Source organism: Tupaia chinensis, unplaced genomic scaffold, assembly GCF_000334495.1.
Source record: "Tupaia chinensis unplaced genomic scaffold, TupChi_1.0 Scaffold000545_1, whole genome shotgun sequence".
NCBI classification, from domain to species: Eukaryota; Metazoa; Chordata; class Mammalia; order Scandentia; family Tupaiidae; genus Tupaia; species Tupaia belangeri.
In genome coordinates this window covers 2,464,674-2,486,768 of record NW_006160057.1, presented here as the reverse complement: position 1 = coordinate 2,486,768, position 22,095 = coordinate 2,464,674, and the positions used below count along the sequence as shown (strand labels likewise).

Sequence of the window (22,095 nt, the reverse complement as noted above, 5' to 3'; positions counted from 1 at the left end):
ACAGAGATACTGTACTGTTTGAAATTAAGTATTTGTAATTCATTTTTTTAATTAAAATTATTTTTTATTTTAAAATTAAATTTATTACCTTTGTAACTCCTAGAGGGCACAGGTACTTGCCAGGGAGTAGGTGAGGGAAAAGGTATCCCACAATGGGGTGTGGTCACGCCACAATCCCTTTAGTTCAGCTTCACAGTCTTGTCTAGAGTTTGGGCAAGGGGTCAGCAGGTGGCGGGGTAGTTAAAGTGCTGGACTCCCATATGACTAACTGCAGTTTGAGTCATGGACCTGGTGGTCTGGCGTCTTACTTTCTTATTTTCTCTATCTCTGATGAGTGCATGAGCCCTATAGCACATTTAAAATAATAATAATAATAATAATAATAAATAAAATTAAATAAGTAATTCTTTATTGCAAAAAGAATTTGGGCATATATGCACATGTATTCCACATGCTTTTCAAGCTGTAGGGTCCAGTCTTGAACAGAGGTCAGCTATAGGGGATCCAGCTCCCTTAATCGGTAGATTATGGGACCAACTCTAATTTTATTTTATTATCATGATTTCTGGTTTATTCATTTTGACATAGGCTTAACTGTATGCCTGATTTCAGTAAAGACTAATCGTGTACTTCATCTTGATCTTTTCAGCTCACCTAGAAATATTTATTGCTTATGTTATGGTGTCATTTTATCCCATTGATTTGCAAATTGCCATGGTCGTAAGTGGTGTGACCTTAAGTAAACTTTAAACTTATTTATTGTTATTTTTATTTTTTATATAATTATTTATTTAATTTTACTTATTCATTCATTTATTTTAATTTGACCAGAGAGAGACAGAGAGAGAGAGAGAGAGAAAGAGAAAGTGAGAAAGTAAGCCAGTAAGCCACCAGGTCTGGGACTCAAACCATGGTCGACCATATGGGAGTGTCCAGCACCTTAACCACCACACCACCTGCTGGTCCCCTCAGTAATTATTTTATGTTGGTGGAATCTTTTGGTAGCTGTTATTGAGGAGAATGGTTTTTGCAAACGTTGATTTTGTTTTGTTAAAAAAAAAAATAACCACACTTAGGAAACTAACAGCCATTTTTATTTCTATCTGGACAGATTTGGAGGCCAATCACTGCCACCTTTTATTTCCCTGTGGGTCCAGGAACTGGATTTCTTTATTTGGTCAATTTATATTTCTTATATCAGTATTCTACACGACTTGAAACAGGTATGTTATCCCTAGTTGTTTAAAGTATTGTTTCTTTCTAATCTAGTAATCCATGTGGACTTAGTTGGAAGAATTTTGAGGGCACTTAGAATTATTTAGAGAAATAGCATAAAGATGGTGCTCAGGCTGGGACTCTTTGGGGCCCTTAATTATTCAACTTTTAATCCTCAACCAGCATGAGGTATAAGTAGCAGAGTCACCATTGTAGAAGTGAAACCAAGAGTGGATCTGAGTTTTCCATGTCTTGCTCTTCTCTTCAGTGGCAGAGCTGGGTGCCTCTCACTTATTTTATTCATTTCTTTCTCAGAGTGGTCCTTAGACTTTACGAGGTGACATCGAAAAGTTTGTGCAAAAAAAAAAAAAGTTTGTGCAAAAATGGAATTGAAGTACAAATTTATTTTGATGCAAAATTTTTTTGAGAGCCATGCTTGCAAAGTTTTTTTTTTTTTTTTTTTTTTTTAATTATACGTACTTGCCATGAACTTTTTGAAGACCCCTCCCTTGCATCCCTCCCTTGCAAACTTGGGCTGGAATGTACATTTCGTATGTGTCTCCTAGATTGGATGTATGTAATTCAAAGACTTATTCTCTATAATTGAAACACTTAACATTAAAATAAATAGCTGGACTTAATAATGTGATAGTTTATTAGGTATGCCTACCTAAATGGTGTTATAAATAAACTAAAAATATTTTTTAATAGTATCTTACTGATTTGTTATTTCTGACAGTATCTTACATGCTTTTCTGAGTTGCTTGTACTTAAGAAGCAATAAATGATACACTGGGTCAAAATGTGAATGTAATTTTGCTAAATCAAAATTATTTTGAAAAGGTTGTCTGGCTTCAGAGACTATAAACCTGCTGACTATTAGATTGGGATAGAATTCTGAACCACCACCAATCTAAGTCAGTGTTCAAATGTTTGAGAATTGTACATCAGTCAATCAACTTGGATATAACTTCAGGGTAATGGTAGATTTTCGCAGTTGGTGCCAAATACAGTTTTTCCTTGAATTGGCTTTGGCTACTTTTTAAAAAAGAAAGTGAGTATTCTATTAATGCAAAGTGTATGATTGTAGACTATTACTATTGGGAAGGTCCTGGGCCCTGAGTTTCACAGAGTAAGACTAGAAGATGGAAATAAAGTGACCTGGCGGAGGTGAAACTGACAGTGAGGCCTCTCACCACATCAGGGGTTTAACCCGTAAATCTACCTGCGTATATGATTTTCATTCTCCCTTGGTCCAGTTCATCCTGGATTATGGTGCTGAGTTGTTTAGCATTCTACTTTTCTGATATTACTAATTTAGGATTAAGTTATTGGAGTAAATATATATTTTTTAAAAATTTTTGCCAGAGGGGTACATGTACTTGCCAACTTGGGTGGGGGGGAGAAGGTGGAAAAAGCACCCCCCATGGGGAATGCCATGCCACAGTTCCTTCTACACAGTTTGTCCCTCCTTTCAGGATTTTGGGCATGTAAGCACACATGCCCAGCACATTACTCAAGTGCCATTCTGGGATGTTGAACCCCATGGGCAGCATGTAGATCCCACTCATATAACCACCAGGCCATGGATTAGCTCAGTATTTTTTTCTTTTTTTAAATCAGTAGTAAACTCTAAATTAAGTGTGGATCATCGGTGACCATGTACTTGACATTTTATTTTACTGTTTTTTAAAATTGCCAGAAGGCATATGCCTTTACCAGAGAGAGACAGAGATAGGGAGAAAACACCCACAATGGGGTATGGTCATGTTATAATCCTTTCTCCATTTCTGTCCCATTGTGATTTGGGGCATGAATGTTTTTTTGCCAGGCATGTTTTTCAAGCCTCTGGGACTGGGATTTGAACTGCATTTGGCCGTGTGGAATCTAGTTCCCTTGACCACTAGGCCACAAGGCCAGACCATACATTTTCATTATGAAAAATTTCAAACTTATAAAATTCAGTGTTGCACAACTATCACCACAATCTAATTCTACAACATTTTCATCACCCCCTGAATTAAATGCCTGAAGTGATTACTTTTTATCCCCTTCCTCTGGCAACCACTAATCTGCTCTCTGTGTCTGTGGATTTGCCTGTTCAAGAGATTTCGTAGTCCTTTTGTGACTAACCTTTCTTTCACTTAGCATAATAGATTCAAGGTTCACCAGTGTGGTAGCATGTGTCATTGTGTACCCTGTTTAAGCATTACTCAGTCTTTTAGCCAGTCCTGTTTTATCTGTCTCATGACTGTCCTTCCCAATTATTTGAAACAAAATGCCAGACACGATACCATTTCATTATTACATATTTTAGTATTTATCTCTGAAATATAAGGATATAAAAAATAATTCTAAAGCTGACTCTGCACTGGATCCCACGTGGCTGACTGCACGGTTCCAATCCTGAACCCAGCAACTTGAGGAACACACTAGACACGTGCATGTGTGCCCAAAATTCTGAAAGAACAGAGAGATGGGAGAAAAGAAATTCCATTGTAACCATGCCCTAGAGGGGATGCTCCTCCACCATCTCTCTCTGGAGCATGTGTACCTGCTAACCAAAAAAAAAAAAAAAAAAAAAAAAAACCCTGATACTTTTATTAAACCTAAATGGCGATAAATAAACTCATGACCACTTCTTATTTCTACTGCTCTTTTCTTGCTTACTCAAGGTCTTTGAACCCATTTACCTGTCCCTATTACCTAGTCAGTTAACACACTAATTTGTAATATTCTGCCTGAATTAACATTTAATTAACATTCTGCCTAATAAACATTTAAGACAAATCTCTGGGATAGTTAGGCTTTTGGTTTCTTTTGTTCGTTTTGATTCTTAGACGTTGCTGTCTCATTCCCTACTCCTCGGTCACACAGCATTTTTAAAACAGCTTTATTAGATATAATTCATGTACCATACAATTCACCCATCTAAAGTATACAATGTAATGGTTTTTAGTGTTTTCACAGAGTTGCACAGTCATTATAATCAGTTGTATAACATTTATAACCCCTAAAAGAAACCGCATCCATTACTTTCTGCCTCTTTAGATTTGCTTATTCTGCATGTTCCCCATAAGTGCTCCCACACAGTCTGTGGTCTTTTATGACTGACTTCTTCCGTGTAGCGTGATGTTTAAATGTTCTTCTGTGTGGCATGTAACAGTATTTTATTCCTTTTTCTTGCCAAGTAAGATTTTGTTATGGATATACCAATTTTGTTTATCCATTCATTAGTTGATGGACTGGACATTTGTCCTAGCTTCAGTTTTTGGTTTTAAGGAACAATGTTGCTTTATATTAGTATATAGAGGAACTTTTGAGATCATTCCATTTAAACCTTTTTATTTCACAGACAATAAAGCAGTGGTCCAGACAGGGCCCAAAGCTCAAAAAGCTGTGAGATAGCACAGCTGAGACCGGAACCCACGTTTACTGATTTCCAGTTCTCTCCCCACTCTACAGCCTCAAGTTAACATTTTTGACAAAATGTTTGCCACCTGCATGTTTTTCTGCCTGCCTAAATCGTTAAGTATATGTAGCGTTGACTTATTTATGAAGTTTGTGATTTGAACTGGAAGACTGCAATTTGAGACCACTTAATTTGTAGATTCCCGGTTGTAAGCATGCCAGATAGTGTACCAATAGTACTGTAGTTTATGTGATTACAGTATTTTAAGTACTAAATCTAAAGAGGCACAAAGCCAAAGCCACATCAAAAGAAGCACAACTATGATTAAAATTTAAAATTTTGATTGAATTTCATCACAGGGATTTTGTATTAGAGCACGAAGCATTTTTCACACTGTGGTTGAAGTGTGCCTTTGAGGTAATGAGGGAGAAATAAAGGAGAACTGGAGAGATTTTCGCCGGAAACCTATTTTCTTTGAGATAGGTCTTTCTGTCTTTTTGATGCTGTCTTTTTTTTTTTTTATAATCCACTAGCTATATCATGTAACTGTGATGCGGTGTGGTGGAGAGAGGGAGGGTAACTTTTGAGCTAGAATGGGCTTTCATTTCTGTTCTTTTCTCTGCTTCTCTCAGAGCCTTCTAACTGGATGTATTAGGCCAGGCCTTTGGTGATTGTCCTTCCTGGTAATATGCCAGGACCTGGTATAGGGTGCAGTACAAGACCAGAAAGCTCATAGCTAGACTTCTCTGTGGTTGGTTTTAACAGCCATGTGACATGGTCATGTGACTTGATTTCCTTGTCTATAAGAGGGTGGCCTACATCCTTCTGCTCTACCACACAGAGGCAGTATGAGGAATAAGAATTAGAGGCTGTAGAAAGGTTTGACTGTCCCTTTATTCTGTCCCCCCTCCCCATTGTTTTGCCTTACTAAAGTGGAAGCTCCTGGAGGGCAGAGACTGAATCTTAGTATCTAAGCCCAGTGCTGAACAAGCGGTTGTGATTGTGTCTAACAGGGATGACGATGATGGTGATGAAGTACTTGCCAGCAGTCATGCTGGAGGAGACACAGTGGTCAGCAAAACGGGCCCATTTGTCCTTTGCCAAACTTATGGTCTGGCGGAGGGAGACGGGGATTAACCAGGTCATCACAAATGTGTCCATCGGGCCATGACGAGAGCCACGACGAGAGCCACGATGGCAAGGCTGACAGGGAGCCGGGGTCTCACTGGCCTTAGGGCTGAGGGGCCTCAGTAGCTGTGGCACTGACCGTCCTGTCCTCCCTTTGGGTCTTTTGTGGCCTGTGGTAGTCAGAACATGCCACTGACTACAATTCAGTTAGGAGAGCAGATTCACCCGCTCAGGTAACTTAGGGTCAGGCCTACTTGAGGACAAGGTTTAGATGTTTTTTAAAATGCACTTTTCTTGAGAGGAATGACTTTTAAAATATTCTCATTTGGGCTGTCTCTATAACTTTTGAAATGTTTCTCTATATAGATGTAACATTGTTTTGAAATTCTGAACCGTGACATTTGGCTTATTTTTGTTTCCAGGAGCTTTTGATGGGAGGCCAGCAGACTATTTATTCATGCTCCTTTTTAACTGGATTTGCATCGTGGTATCCTTCAGTCTGTTATCATGAGCCAGAAATACACAATTTTTTTTTTCAGGTTTGGGGAAATAGACAGTATTCTATAAAAATATCAAATTACAGTATTCGCATCTTTGTTGCCGACAGTTTGTAATTAAGAATCAATAAAGTCCTTTTAAAAAGCTGTAGTAAATCATGCAGCCCATGAGAGATGCATTCTCACTGTTGCCTTTGTGGGATTTTTCCACATTTGGTTGAGTTTTATTACTGTTCCCTCTGCTCGTTCTCAGTTCTCTGCGTTCTCATGGGTGACAGCTTGTTAACTGAAGCACAGAGACGTTCTGTGCCATGAGACAGCTCTGCAAATCTGTGGTCCTTACCAGAAAACTAATTTACAACCAGCAATTTTTTTCTGACTTCATTGCTGTTCTTCTTTTGGGGTCCTAAATAGTAATTCAGCCCCTCTCTAAAGTCCCCAGCCCTAGGAAAGGGCACAGTTTGTCTCCTGTTTGTATCCACTGCAGTTGTCAGCAGCCTTCAGGACTGTGGGATGCTTGCAGCTGGCAAGAGCTGCAGAAGGGCCTGAGGGCTGGATTCCTGGGCAGACAGGGTGAGCTCACAGTAGCCCTTGGGCCCAGCTGTCATTTAAACTTGGCTAAGCACTAGAAAATGTGGCACTTTGGATGCCCTTTCCCCTCCTTTAAGGGCAGAAAAAAATTGTTTGGGATTATAATGGTGCTGGAGAGCCATGAATGCAAGTAGAGTCATTGGTATCAGAGGGTACACACTTTTCCATTCTGTTTGAAGGAGAGTTGCAGAAATGCAGTGGCAAGGGAAGGAAAAGAGGATGTTGCCCAGTGACCCACTGAGTCATTTGCCAAAGCTTTAATTTTGATAATATCTTTGTCATAGGGTAGTCTAGTAGGGCAGTCATAAGGAAGATTATTAGGTACCTTTGGGTTCTGGAACTTTAAAAAAAATATTTTATTTAACTTTATTTATTATTATTTTCCAGTTTGATGAGAGAGAGAGAAAGTGAGAAAGCAAGCCACCAGGTCTGGGACTCAAACTATGGTTTACCATGTGGGAGTCCAGTTCCCTTAACCGCCACACCATTTGCCAGCCCCTGGGATGTTTTAAAGAATCCGAAGTATAAAAAAGTGTTTTCCCTCAGAACACTAGCATTAAATTAACTTTTAAATGGCAGAACTAATCAGACTAGTCTTGCCTAGGTACAGAGTGCTTTGTTTATGCCTATTCTTTAACTTTATCAACCAAGATTACTGGCTTAGCAATGGATATGCAGGTAAGTGTCTGTTTAAACTATCTAATTGCTCTTTTATAGGTTTCAGATTTACTATTAATGGCCTTTGGCAGAATTGACAGAGTTAACTATGTGGTTAATTTTGTGGTATTTTGGAAGTATAGGATTATAGCTCTATTATCTTGGTGATTTTAAGTCTTTTTTTTTTTTTTTTTGGAGAAGTTTTGCTATAGGGCATGTGTGCTCTCCAGAAAGACAGAGAGGGACAGAGAGACAGACAGTGAGAAATCACCCCCTCCAGGGGGATGGCCACACCACAATCACTTATCCTCCATTCTCTCGGGATCTTGGGCACACATGCAAAGGTGCCCGATGTGAGTTTAAGCTACTGGGTCCGAGACTCGAACCGTGGTCAACTACATGGGAGTCCAGCAACATAGGCCAACTGCTGGTCCCAAGTCATTTATTTTCAGAGATTTTATGTGAAGTGTCTAAATCGTTGCTTTTCTTGCTTATGGCTGGCTTCTTTATTCCGTTTGAATATTGAGAATAATGGTTATAGTATTTTTTAGGCATGTTTGTGGGTAAATATATATATTTTTAAAAACCACACTATTTACCTATTTATTTGTTGTGATTTTTTTTATTTTTTGGAGAGGTTTTTTTGCTATAGGGTGCGTGCGCTCGCCAGAAAGAGAGAGACATAGAGACAGGAAGCGAGAAAGCGCCCCCCAGGGGCGATGGCCACGCTGCGGTTCCGTCTCCTCCTTTCTCCTCTCGGGATCTTGGGCGCACACACACACACACGTGCCCAACGTGAGTTTAAGCCACCGGGTCCGGGACTTGAACCGCTGTCGACTACGTGGGAGTCCAGCGACAGAGCCATTACGTTAACTGCTGGTCCCTGTTATGATTTTCAAGCCACCAGTCCAGGACTTGAACCCCTTTCAGCCTTGTGGGAATACATTTTTAAAAATTAAAATTGTATTGCAAATAAAACTGCATTGCCTCCTTTTTACAAGTAACAGAGCTTGATCCCGATCTTTTTGGATTGGGTTGTATTTTTTTTAGAAGTTTTTGTAACACTCCTTGTTGGATAAATTAAATATCAATGTATAATTCTGATTAATTAAATTGTCTAGCTTTTGAATACCTGTGAGAATGTTTTTGGAGGGCAGGGGTAATAAGCATAGCAGATTTATGTGAACCTTACAAGTGCCTCCAGGGCCTGGCTTTTACATGTTGACTTCTTTTGCAGTTGCTGATGATTCCCCTGATCATGTCAGTTCTTTATGTCTGGGCCCAGCTGAACAGAGACATGATTGTATCATTTTGGTTTGGAACACGATTTAAGGTACTCTTCCTCAGTTGGAAAAACTTCCTTTTCATTTGCCTTTGCAGAAATCTCTCAGCTTAGAGATGTACTTTCTGACTCATCCAGAAGAGGTCACTGCAGAGCAGTGTACCGTAGGCGAGCCCCCTTCACCCCTCCTTAGTCCCAGCTCTATTTCTGTAGCCAGTGCAGAGTCCCTTGCTGTTACTTCACTCTCTCCGCACCCCAGACCCCTCAGGCATACATCCCTGAGTGATCTCAGGTATGTTTGTGTGTGTTAGAGAGAAGAGAAAAGATACTCCTGTGAAACCCTGTTTTTTACAGTCTGCCTGCCCCACTCCCTGTCATGTGCTTTATGCTTTAGCTAAAACAGACTATTGGTTTGTAGGGAAATCTTACTATTGGGTCACAGGGAAATTCATGACGCATTTTTGCATAGAAAAATACATCATGCCTTTCCTGATATTTTTTGCTCTCAAATACTTCCTTTTGTACTGTGTCTTAATTTTCCATGTATAACACCTTTCTAGTTCTCTTCATATAAATCTTCACCTTATTTTCGTTTCATTCGTGACCGAGTGCATGTATGTGCATGGGAGAGTGAGGGAGAGAGAAGACTACCCTCCGTGGACTTTGGTCATGCCACTTCCTTCAATCCTCCAGCCAGTGGGATCATGGCTTCTCTTGAGGAGCATGTCATACTTCTGCACCACAAGCCACCCCTCTTCCTTGTAATTTGAGTTGAGACTGAACAACTCTATGAGTCTCCTCCTGCTTGGAATTCGTGTCGTGTTTGGGGCTTTTTCAGTACTTTGTGTTCCTCTCATAGTACTTACCATATTTAGCCTTGAAGTTGCGTGTAACTGTCTACGATTTTTTGAGTTCCTTGCAAGTCTCTTAGCTCTTGATGCAATGTCTTGAATCTGGTAAGGAGCTCAGAAATTGAATTCATCTGGAGAGCTTTCTCATTTGGGAGAGTATTAGTTTGAGATTTCAACATGTAATGAGATAATTCATAGTAATTTTTTAGTTTTTTTTTTTGTTTTGGAGAGGTTTTTGCTATAGGGCGTGTGCGCTCGCCAGACAGACAGAGAGAGACATAGAGACAGAAAGCGAGAAATCACCCCCCAAGGGGGATGGTCACGCTGGAATCCCTTCTCCTCCATTTTCCTCTCAGGATCTTGGGCATGCATGCACATGCACCTGGCGTGAGTTTTAAGCCACCGGGTCCGGGACGCGAACCACGGTCGACTACGTGGGAGTCCAGCGACATAGCCATTCGCTAACTGCTGGTTCCCAAAATTCATAGTAATTTTTAAAAATATATAAAAGAAGAATACACAAATATGAGGTAGTTTGAGTTTATTATAACAATTTGCTGATTGAAGTCTTGTGCCATTTTGTTATGTGCCATGTTTTTAGTAGCATCCATAAGACACCCATCTACTTTGTTTTGTTTTGTTTTTAAAGAATTATTTTAATTATTTTTTATTTTCCAATTTGACCAGAGACTGGGGGCGGGGAGAAGTGAGAAAGGAAGCCACCAGGTCTGGGACTTGAACCATGATTGGCCATGTGGGAAGCCCAATACCTTTAACCACCAGACCATCTGCCAGCCCCAGTACCCATCTACTTTCTGAAGCTATTGCTAGAGGGTGTTCCTCACCCCTGTCTCATCCTTATGTAGGGGTTGGTGGGTCCCCAAAAGGGTCAAAGTAAACTTTGCAGTTCCTGAGTGTCCTGCACTCTTGGGCTCATCAGGAAGATGGGTGAACTCCACTCCAGGGCCTCTGGGAGGCTTGATGTGGAGTGCAGGCTGGGGCTGAGCATGGGGACTCCCAGGAATTCCTAGACATCCCCCACCCCACCCCAGTCTGCAGGACCTGGCCTCATCTAGGGACTGGAGCCTGCCTGACCCCACTGCCCTCAGACTCCTTGTACACACTGCTGTTTTTAGTTTTAACTGAACAGGGTGTGTATTGCATCTGAACTATGGACAAAGTACTTTGCCCCTCTAGTTCCAAGAGGAAGTTTAACATCCAGTAGGAATGCTGCTAGATTGATCAGAGAGATCTGCATAACTTTCTAGTGGATTTATATAAAGCTCCTTTCAGCCTTCCTAGTGGTTAAATGTTCTTCAGATGTGGCTATTCATGTTTCTATCCGTTCTTCCCTAGGCTTGCTATTTACCCTGGGTTATCCTTGGATTCAACTATATCATTGGAGGCTCGTAAGTGATATTAGAGTTACTTAATTGGAAATTAATCCTTGGAAAAGGTCCATTAATTTTTATCCTTTTTCTTTAATTTTTATAAACCTTTGGAGAATCTCAACATTGATGTTTTAGAAACTTATCCTTATGAAATAATTTCATTTCAGTGTAATTGGTTAAATTATAGGGCTTTAAGCATGTTTAACGTGGAAGGTTATAATTTTGTTAGCTCATTATTAAACGTAATATGCTTCTATATATGTATGTTTTAATAAATATGTATTTTTTGATTTACTATCCACATTGAGCAAACATAGACCTAGTTTGCATCTGAGTTGACTTAAGAGCTATGCGTAAAATTTTTATGTCTTTTATTTTCAAGGTATTTCTAGAATGCCCTGAAAACTGCTCACCAGTCCTAGAAAAGGAGATTCTAGATGGGAATAGTTTTTTTTTTTTTTTTTTTGAGAGGTTTTTGCTATAGGGTGCATGCGCTCGCCAGACAGAAACAGAGAGACAGAAAGCGAGAAATCACTCCCCTGGGGGGATGGCCACGCTGCAATCCCATCTCCATTTTCCTCTCGGGATCTTGGGCACACACGCACATGCACCTGGTGTGAGTTCAAGCCACCAGGTCTGGGATGCGAACCATGGTCGACTACATGGGAGTCCAGTGACATAGCCATTATGCTTATTTCTGGTCCCGATGGGAATAGCTTTGTAAGTGGCTTTATAGTAGAGAAATGTTGGCCAAACAGGGTCAAATTTCTGGAATTAGAACTGAGATTGAGAACGTTAAGATGCAGCTAGGAACACTCATTTCTTATACTACAAATTATTTTCAAGAATTTAGTTTGATAGACGTTAATAGTACCAGTTTGCTGCGTGGCTGACATATTTGCACTGTGTGATGCTGACTTCTGCACGTTGATGAGAAGTGAGTGAATCGGGTGGACAGACTCTATTTCGCGTAGCACATTCTGAGCTGGGGAAAGTTGCTCTCCCACTCAGAAGGACAGGGTCTGGGAGTAGTTGGAGATGTTGATTTGTCTTGTAGAAATCATGTTTTGGGTGAAGACAAAGGATATATCGTAGACAGTGAATCTATAAAGTTGGAAGGTGACCTATATGTAAGGCAGGGAAAAATGAAGAAGGTCCGTGTTTATTTTGGGATTGCATGGTTGAAGGCCAGCTTTCTGAAGTGATCTCTGTGGTGCCTTACACTCAAGGGAGCAGGAGGTAAGAGAGAAGTGCCTAGTGGCCCGGGAATGGGAGAGCAGGCATTTATTGGCCATCTTTTCCGTACTCCCATGCTTCTCTCTGGGCAAGTTTTATCTTTGCCCACGATTTGCAAATGCAGTATTCATGATTGAAAGCATTCAGAAGTTGCTTTGCAACTTCCCCAACTCTTAAGGCAGGAAGTAGCAAGAACAATATTTTGAGGATGGGCTGAGGTTTGACGGAGATGTGAGAAGGGCTGCTGGCCTTGAGGGGCAGCAGTCTCCATTAGTTTGGTAGGACTGATTTCCCCTCTCCTGCAGAAAGCATCCTCCACTCAGACTACAGAAGGACTCATTATAGAGCTGTCGCAGACTCCCAGGGACTGTGAGTGGGCTGTAGTGAAGAATCTCTTCCCTGTGCTATTTGTTAAAACGTGGTGCATCTCACTTCATTGCTTCAGTGTCCTTAAACTAACGTGGCTCTCTGTTTGCAGGGTAATCAATGAGCTAATTGGAAATCTTGTTGGACATCTTTATTTCTTCCTAATGTTCAGATACCCAATGGATTTAGGAGGAAGAAATTTTCTGTCTACACCTCAGTTTTTGTAAGTGTTTCTTTCCTTTTTCACTTATCAGTCATTTTACTGCCTGTGCGTGTTTATGTGTATCCTGCTAAGAGCATAAGAGTGAAGATTTAACTCACTGTCTAATGAAGAAACATGAGGCAACAAATGACTTACCTTAGTCACACCATCACAGGGATCAAAACCACGGCTCAGTCTCCTCCATGGCACCCATTTAGCCAGGGACCACTGACGACTAGCTGCAGACATCACAAGAAACATGTCAGCGCTACCAGCTGACTGGTGTACATGAAGCTCTGCTGGTGTGTGAAGCTGGGGTGCTGGGCCAGGTACACTTTTTAGAGCATCAGTTTCCCCCCTAACTTTGGCTAAAGAGGGTGCTAGCAATTTTACTTGTCTTTATATCAAATATTATAGAAGAGAAATTTTATAGGACCGTTCACAGTTAAAATGAGTCTTGAGGTTTGTATGATCTCAACTCCCTGGGAGTCTATATTCATTCTTTTTATTTTTGGAGAGGTTTTTGCTATAGGGCGTGTGTGTTCGCCAGAAATACAGAGAGAGACAGAAAGACAGAAAGCAAGAAGTCACCCCCCACACACACCCCAGGGGAGATGGCCATGCTGCAGTCCCCTCTCCTCCATTCTCCTCTTGGGATCTTGGGCACGCACGCACATGCCCAGCGTGAGTGTAAGCCACTGGGTCCAGGACTTGAACCGTGGTCGACTACATGGGAGTCCAGCAACATAGCTATTACGCCAACTGCTGGTCCCTATATATTCATTCTTTATCTGATTTTTGGATTTACTCAAGTGAGGAGGCCAAAGGCAACAACTTTGCCTTTTTGAGATAGACTTGGATTTGAATCTACCTATTTGGGTTTTGGGCAAGTTATTTAAGGAAACCTCTAGACTTCGGTCTGCAAGTCCGTAAGTTGGGAGAAGCCCCTGTCTTATAGGACTGTGAGAGGCGTGATCCATTGTTGGAGCACAGGAGTGGGTACTCAGTAAGTGAAAGCTGTTCACTGTATTCCTAAAGTTGGGATGGGGCAGGATTTTGACGAGCTGAGAAGAAACGCTCACACACTTGAGCATGCAAATAGTATGACCATTTTGTCAGCGAAGCAAAAGGCTGTCGAAGAAGGGACCAGTTAAATCACCATCTGGGTGTCACAGCCTGCCTGGCAATCACGCCTAATCTCATGTTGGGGATGTGCAGTAATAGCTTGCATTTAAAAGCTTGGGGGGAAAAAACACACAAAAAAACCAACCACCCTTTTAAATCTTGCTCATTTAATGTTTGCAGTTCTGTCATTCTTCCAAGGGGTTAGTGAGGGTGGTTTATGTTTGAGTAGGCCCCCTCTACCTACCCACGTTCCTTTTGTAGGTTAGGGTATATTTTCAAAAGACGTTTGCACTATGAGCTCTAATAGACAGAGAAGTGCAGTACTTCTGTGTGTGTGATGTTTTTTCCTTTAAGAGAATAAAAAGAAACTTGTTTCTCTTCTGAGCCTTGGGTTGCCTTCAGGCTAAAAAAACAAATGACCAATCTGCTTTCTAATTATCAAAGGACATAATAACAGCAGGTTTGGATTTCTGATCTAGGTTTATCAAGAAGGATGGCAGATGCATCAATTAAAAAAAGCTCGGTGCTTGGGGGGCAGCCAAAATTATTTTACTTTAAATGGCCATGTTCTGACTTAACTGCTTGCAAGTTTTTCTCAATTGTAGGCAACAAAGTATATGAAATTCTGGGGGCAAAATCAGCAGCACACTGGAACCTGCCTTCTACTTGAGCTTTTCTGTTTGTGGAAGCCCTTCTGTTCAATTTTTGCATAAAGATCAGATGACAAAGTGTAGCCCCTTGCAAAAGCAGTAACTGCTTCGAGATTACCGTAAATTTTTGTTGATTATGTATAATTGGGTGTCTTTTTATACTAATTACTTGCATTTAATTCAGTATCTGCTTAAGCAGTGAAGATAGCTTCTATATTGTCTTAGAGAAAGTAGCAAAGCGAGACAACCCTAGCGTTGCCTTTTTAAAGTGTTCTATTTTGTTGTGTACCTTGGAGGAATATTATTGTACCAGACATCACAGATGCTGAAAATAAGCACTTGGAAATATATTTTGATTTAATGGTAAAGCAACATTTATTTAAAAGAGAAGAGGTTGAACTGTAGAATTCTAAGATGCATCAGTATTCTGCATTCCATTAAGAAAAGTATTTTTATTTTCTCATCTGTACACAATTTTCTATTTGAAAGGGTCACTGTGGCCAGCTGTGGTGTAGTGACAGCACACCACTCCACAAGGCTGAGGCCATATGGAATATTGGGGTTTGGTTCCTGGCTTGACTTGTACACGTAAGGGATGTGTTGTGATCTTGGTGACGGGGAAGGCTGGGATGAGGACTGCAGCGTGAGACTGTTACGGTGCTCCTCTTTCTCTCATTGAAGAAGTAAAGACTTAAAAGGGGGGGTGTCATTGTCTTTTGGGGGAAGGAGCATGTCGATGTTAAGGATGAAGCAAGTAAGTGAGGACTCCAGTCATTAACTGCTCTTCCATCCCAAGCAGGAGGCATGTCATATAGTAAGTAGTGCTGGTTGCAGGCTTTAGAGCCAGGTGGCCTGGGTTTGACTCAGCTGTCACTTTCCAAGAATTCCACTCAGTCTTGCCTCAGTTTTCTCATTGTAAAATGGGTAATGGTGGGGGCTACTACCTCATAGGATTGCTGTGAAGAGCAGATGAGTTTACCAGCATGCAGTGTCTGGGGCAGATGGATGCTTGGTGAAAGAGAAGTTCACGTAGCAGCTGCGTTAGTATAGGGCACACTCTTCAGGCTTTCTGCTGTGGGCAGAGGACCTGTTGTGGCTTACTTTCGGTGCCGAGAGAGGTTGACACAGGGCTATTGGGTTATGTTGTGCTTTGTGCCTTTACCTTCAAGCGGCATTTTAAACATTAGCATCTGAGAAGTGGAATTGTTCTAAGCACATTCTCAGTTTACTAATAACATAGTCAAGGGTGGGAAATAGTTTCAGAATGCTGTTGACAGCATAGGTTTAAGTTTGTGTAGCTGTTCTGTGACTCTTCTTAACTGTTAAGATAGGAGATCACCTAACCTTTTGAGCCTCAGCTTTGGCATCATATGAGATGAGAAGATTACAGCTGCAGAGGAGAGTATGAGTATGCTTTGAAAGCATACCCACCTCCCAGACATGCAGCCTTCTTCCCGAGAGCATTATGGAAATGCTGTGTGGGGCTCAAACACACAGGCTGTGGATTTGTCCTTGGAAAATAAATTTATTTTGTATCTTTCTATCCAGCTTGATCCATATTTAGGTATACTGAGATGCCATCAGTTGTTCTTTCTGGTTGCTGGGTTGCTGGGCTTGTGGGTGTAATATTTTTGTTTCCATACGGTTCTGCATGAATTACTGTTATAACCAGGAAAAAAAATGGTTAGAGTGTGAATATAACTGAAAGCTTAATAAATTGAAGAGAAATGAGAAGCAAGTGCCATCTGTGGTCAGGGCATTGAGCGAAGTGTGGAAAAGACAACGTTAAATAAGACATCCACCCTGCTTCCTTCACCTTGACAGGTGCCAGGGGCCACCAGGAGAGGGAGATGTGCTCGATGGTCGGGTAACTGCGGAAGTGACCTCGTTCTCACCTCTCGCTTTGTCTCCTTTCTGTCTGCTCTAGGTACCGCTGGCTGCCCAGCAGGAGAGGAGGGGTGTCAGGATTTGGCGTGCCCCCTGCTAGCATGAGGAGAGCTGCTGATCAGAATGGTGGTGGCGGGAGACACAACTGGGGTCAGGGCTTTCGACTTGGAGACCAGTGAAGTCAAGGCCTCTGGCTGCCCACCAGCCCTCTGCTCAGATGACCTTCCCTCCCAGTGCTGGGTGCGCTGAACAGCCGAATTCCTGCTACGCCATTGGACCTGACCCACACTGAATGTAGTCTTTGAGTACGAGACAACATTTTTTAAATCTCGAAGAAAAATATAAGTGTTCCTCAAGTTTCATGGTTCTCATTCAAGTCCTTACTGCTATGAAGAACAAATATCAACTGTGCAAATTTCAAAGCTGACTATATTTTTTTGGTGTTTTCTCTTCTTCCCTTTCCGTCGGAATAATGAGTTTTAGTAGGTCCTGGTCTGCTGGCACTGAGCCAGGCAGCTGGGGTTGGCAACCAAATCCTTGTCAGCAGGACTCTTATCTTTTCTTGCACAAAGGCCTCCCTCCCACTTTTCCCAGTTCCCAAACTTGCAGCTAGAGGAGGTTGCCCATGAAATGGTTTTGCCTTGGACAAGCCCTCTTATTTATTGATTTTTGCCAAGGCTTGGTCACAAAGAACTTATTCATAGTTTCCCTCCTTTGGTGGCAGAACTATAACAATAGGGGAGAAGACTAAAGCAGTGGATGAAGAGCTTCCTCAGCTTTTGGAATTGCTTCGAACTGATATCAGTTGCAACCATTTGCCACCTCTTCAGATGTTTTTATAAAAGTCACCTCTGAGTCAGTGAGGGCCATAGATTTATATTAATGAGGTTATAAGGGTTGTCGCTAGGCATTTTTTCCCTAAGTGGTCAAAACTATAGTGGAGTTGCATCTAACACAGGGGTTAGGTTTAGACTGTGGTGAACTTAATCCCTTTGTGTTTTGTAAGTAGGGTGTCTGACTTGTGTACCTAGTGTGTTGGGTTGTGTGTTGTGTTAGTCGTTTCCAAATCACATTGGCTACAGGGATGCTCTCTCGAGAGGTTCCTGGGCATTGATTCCATTTCATTCTCATTCTGCGTATATGTTCATTGAGAAAGTTGGAAGGGAGAACCTCCTACTCTTAAATTGTCCCCACCCCCACCTTTTGGTCAAGGATTCCCGTTCATTGTGAGGAAGGTGCATTTCTCTGTACGTAGAGCTTTTTTTTTTTTTTAAAAGCTAATAGAAACACATCTAAGTGAATCATATAATTTTGGGTTGTAATGGCTTTAGAACCATTTGTGTTTGAGGATCTTTATAGAGTCATGAATGTACAAGCTCTGTGAATCAGACCAGCCTAAATACCCACAATTCCGTTTTTCACAGGTGGACTTTTTCCATCAGAGCTCAGCTCATCACCAAATAAAAGTTTCTTGAAGGCTTTGTTGTTTCACACAATTCTTTTATTTTCTGTGTTTATTCTGGAAGGAGACAGTTCTTATTAGGGACAGTGTTGCGTGGCTGCCATGCTGAGTCAACCAAAAAGTCTTCAAACATTTTGATCATTTCTTTTCAGGAAGCGCCATGCTCTAACAGCATGCTATTCTTCCCCTCCCACTCTTAAATAGTGATGTGTGTTATGGTAGGAAGTAGGAGTTTGAAAGCAGCTCCTCATTTTTAATGAAGTTCATTTGTGTTCCCCCCATAGTTAATTTATATGATTGAAAATAGTCGGTGAGGAGAGTCAGAACCTCAACAGTCACATGTTCTGCTATTGACATGTGGCCGCAATAAAATCTACTTGTAAAATTTTAGAAGCCATTTCTGTTCGGTCGCATATACAGGGGTGGAGACTTAGTCTGTGTGAGAAGATTCTAGTGGTGAGCTAGGTCATGCACGTCCTCTTACCCACTCAGATGCCTGAAAGCAGTGGTTTTCCTAAAGGTTTACAGGTATTTAGAACTCTTCAGTTCTAGATAACATGTTCCTTAAATTATTTTTCAACATAGTTAGCAAGCTGATTATTTTATTGATCTTGTCTGGATCACCTCTTTCTGGGATAATTTTTACTAAAACAAACTATTGACTTTTGACTAGGCAAGAGAAGACCTGACAGTGGATTCTTTTTATGAATGGAAAAAAAAAATCCTTATTTTGTATAGAGGACTTCCCTTTTTGTAACTAATCATTTTTATTGGTAAAAACTGTAAATTAAAATGTACCACTTGAAGGTTGTCTGTGTTAAGTTTCCATTTACCTTTTATGAATGGAAAAAAAAAAAAAATCCTTATTTTGTATAGAGGACTTCCCTTTTTGTAACTAATCATTTTTATTGGTAAAAACTGTAAATTAAAATGTACCACTTGAAGGTTGTCTGTGTTAAGTTTCCATTTACCTGCCCTGCTTTCTTAGATATTGTGTGTTTTACGTAACCAGTCATCTCTTGATGAGCATTTCAGAAGTGTCCAGTATTTTTTGCCACTAGAGTGACACAGCAAACTTTTCTGTACTTGGCTTTGTTTACATGTTGGAAAATACCTGGATTAATACCTGCAAATTTTATTCCTGGGTTTTCATTTTAATGAAGCAGGATGCTCCCACACTGTGGGTTAGGAGTCCTATCTGATGGTAGTATACTTTCAAGTATTCCTGTGGTGTCTTGTCTACCCATTTGTCTGAGTCCTCAAACACTAAAGGAATTAGTTTAATCCCTTTTCGATGTAAAACCTACAGAGAGTGGTAACAGATGCCATGACATCCCTGAGCCTGTTTCTTTGAGGGTGAGATGCCCAAGTCTGTACCCAGGCCATGTGAAAGTTATTCCAAGTAAGGTGATGAGAGGGCTTTGCATCCCTCTTCTGTTACTGGGGAAATATCAAAACAATAGAAAGACCAAAGCCTACTTCTTTTGGAAGGCTAGGACATTGCCAATATCATTGTGTTCTAAGCTACCTTTGGAGTAGCACTGATCTAATAATAGGCAATGTTGCAGTTGCCAGCGCCTTCATTCATTGCCAACTTGGTTTCTCCCCTTTTTAAATCTTGAGCAGTAGGTTGATATTCTGAATAACAAGGTTTAACCTTTGGGAAATGTTACTCCTCTTTTCCTGGATTTGTAACTGTTAGTATCTGAACAAGGCCGAGTTGAACAAACATTTGTTTACTGGTAGTTTACTTGTTGCTTTCCAGAGTGGCTCTGGTCATTAGAATTGGAATTGTGGATGGGGGTGGAGGTAGCATGTCCTGTAGTTTCTTATGTTTCTGGGTTTTTTTCTCCTTCAATTTTGCCAGAGGACACATGTGTTTGCCAGAGATATGGAGAGAGGAAAAGTGAGAAAGCACCCTCTGTGGGAGACAGCCATGCTGTAGTCCCTTCTCCTTTTTTCCCTCCTTTTCAGGATTTTGCACATGTAAGCACGTGCATCTGGTTGTTTTTCACACCTCTAGGTCTGGGACTTGAACTGTGCAGTTAGCCATATGGGATTCAGCTGCCTTAGCCACCACACCATGGGTTGGCCCCTTATGTGTGTGGTTTAAGTGCAGGATGTCTTTTCACAAGCTCCCCTTATCTCACGGCACTTCTGTAAGGGTAGGAATCTCATCTTCAGGGACACCCCTGGGTATTGAGCATTAGCATGACAGATACTTGACAAATAATTTAAGACTCTGATCTGTGTTTTCCAGTCTGGCTATATGTGAGAATTTCTTGGGACTTTAAAAAAATGCAACCGTCTTGCATCATCCCTATTCAGTGTGTGTGTCTGTGTGTACACATGTGTGGTGTTTTTTAGAAAGGGTTTCGCCATATCCATCTGCTGGCTTCCCAGTTGGCTTCTTTTTAAAGAGTCTCTTGCCTCAGCCTCCCAAGTAGCTGGGACCACAGATGTTCACCATAGCCTTTGGCTTTTTAGGCTGAGCCAGGAATTGAACTTGGGTCTCCCATGTGCCTCAGCCTGCAGAACAGCAGTGTCTACAGCACTCCTGGCAGTTGGCCCATCCATTCTACATATTTAAAAAATGCTAGTGATTCTTGATATTCTGCTGAATTTGGGAACTGATGTTTAAACCAATTCGTGAGGTTGATAGTAGCACCCCCATTTTCCAAATGAGGAAATTTAAGACTCAAAGAGGTTAAATCAGTTCCTTAAGATCTAGGAGCTAGAAGGTGCCAAAGATAAACTATGAACCCAACTCTGAGTTAAGACCTTTGCTGCTGCTTTCCATTGAGGAAGCCAAGGCAAATGCAAAGGGCATAGCTTCCGTCTTCAGGGTATGTGATTTTCAGTGAGCAGACCGTGTGGCCTGCTATAGGTACTGGCATATTTGTCAAATAAGTGAACACGAGTACAGGCACGCCTCATTTAACAACCAAGTTCCATTCCTATGCTTAGGTTGTTAAGCAATTTGGTCAGTAAGCAAGAATAATAAAATCTGCCCACCCAAAAAAGCATAGATTAGTTAAGCTCCAGAAAGCAAAAACACACCACAACATGGTAATATATATCTGATACAATCATTTTTATTTTGAAAACTGTTATGAGTGCACAATAAAGTACAAATTTATAAATGAAATACATCGTTTTGCATGATTGCAAGCACTTCAGTAGCGAGTACTGACTGGGAACAAGACAAGGACCAAGGGTCGGAAGTCTAAGTGGTCATTAAACAGGTAGTTTATTAAGTGAGGAGGGGCTGTAATTGTTATACAGTTTGAAAAACTGCTTGAATAGAAAGAAGTCAAAACTTGTTTTGGACACAGGTTTGGTCATGAGAGATAGATCGACAATTCCAGGCTGAGGTAGGAGAGCAGCAACAATAGCAGCCAGGTAAAAGCTGCAAGTATAGAATATAGCCTGGGAGTGGCAGAGAAGGAGCCAGGAAAGGCATATTGGGCTTCATCTCAGCTTCCTGTTTGAACCGCAGTCTGGAGGCAGTGGGGAGCCAATGAAAGGTTTTCACACTTGTTCTTTAAAAAGAAGCCAGCTGGGAAGCCAGCAGATGGCATAGTGGTTAAGGTGCTGGACTTGCCTATGGCTGGTCACAGACCAGACCTAGTGGCTTGAAAATCATGCTGGGCACATGTGCGTATATGCCTCAAATCCCAGGAGATGAAAGGATTGTAGCATGGCCATTGCCCCCGAGTGATGATTTCTCACTTTCCCTCCCACTGTTTCTGTCAGTGGTGAATGCACATGCCCTATGGTGAAAACCTTAAAAAAAAAAAAAAAAAAAAAGCCAACTGGGACCAGCCAGTGGCCTGGTGGTTAAGATGGATGTATCCCACATGGCCAGCTAGTAGTTAGTCCTGTGATTTGAAAATCATGCCAGGCAAGAGGTAGAAGCAGCAGCAGGGAGACCCAAACTAAGCCCCTGGGCTTGAACTCATCAGCAGAGACCGCCACCCAGCCTGCTCTGGGGGAGAAAGAGCTCTCTGAACTTTAAGAACCAATACTGGGACCAGCATATGGTATAATGGTTACATCGCTGGACTCCCACATAGTTGTGGTTCGAGTCCTGGACCCGGTGGCTTAAACACACCACACACCTGTGTGCTCAAAATCCTGAGA

The 22,095-nt window shown here is 41.4% G+C and overlaps 1 protein-coding gene and 1 long non-coding RNA gene across 2 annotated transcripts in view; one reads left to right on the top strand and one right to left on the bottom strand.

Annotated features, from left to right (window-relative positions):
• The window catches only part of DERL1 (derlin 1), a gene marked incomplete at its 5' end in the record, with an annotated part of 31,821 nt that extends 14,288 nt beyond the window's left edge, over positions 1–17,533 (top strand). Inside the window, 7 exon segments of the mRNA XM_006157525.3 lie at positions 1,112–1,223; positions 6,178–6,242; positions 7,495–7,521; positions 8,738–8,833; positions 10,990–11,042; positions 12,739–12,849; positions 16,531–17,533. Coding sequence (XP_006157587.2) covers positions 1,112–1,223; positions 6,178–6,242; positions 7,495–7,521; positions 8,738–8,833; positions 10,990–11,042; positions 12,739–12,849; positions 16,531–16,669 — 603 coding nt within the window.
• On the bottom strand, positions 17,455–21,534 carry LOC114009506 (uncharacterized). Its single transcript, XR_003550910.1, has 2 exons — positions 18,924–21,534; positions 17,455–18,785 (listed from the first exon to the last, which is right to left on the bottom strand). It is a non-coding gene; the product is annotated as an uncharacterized LOC114009506 (long non-coding RNA).
• Between the last annotated feature and the right edge of the window lie 561 nt (positions 21,535–22,095).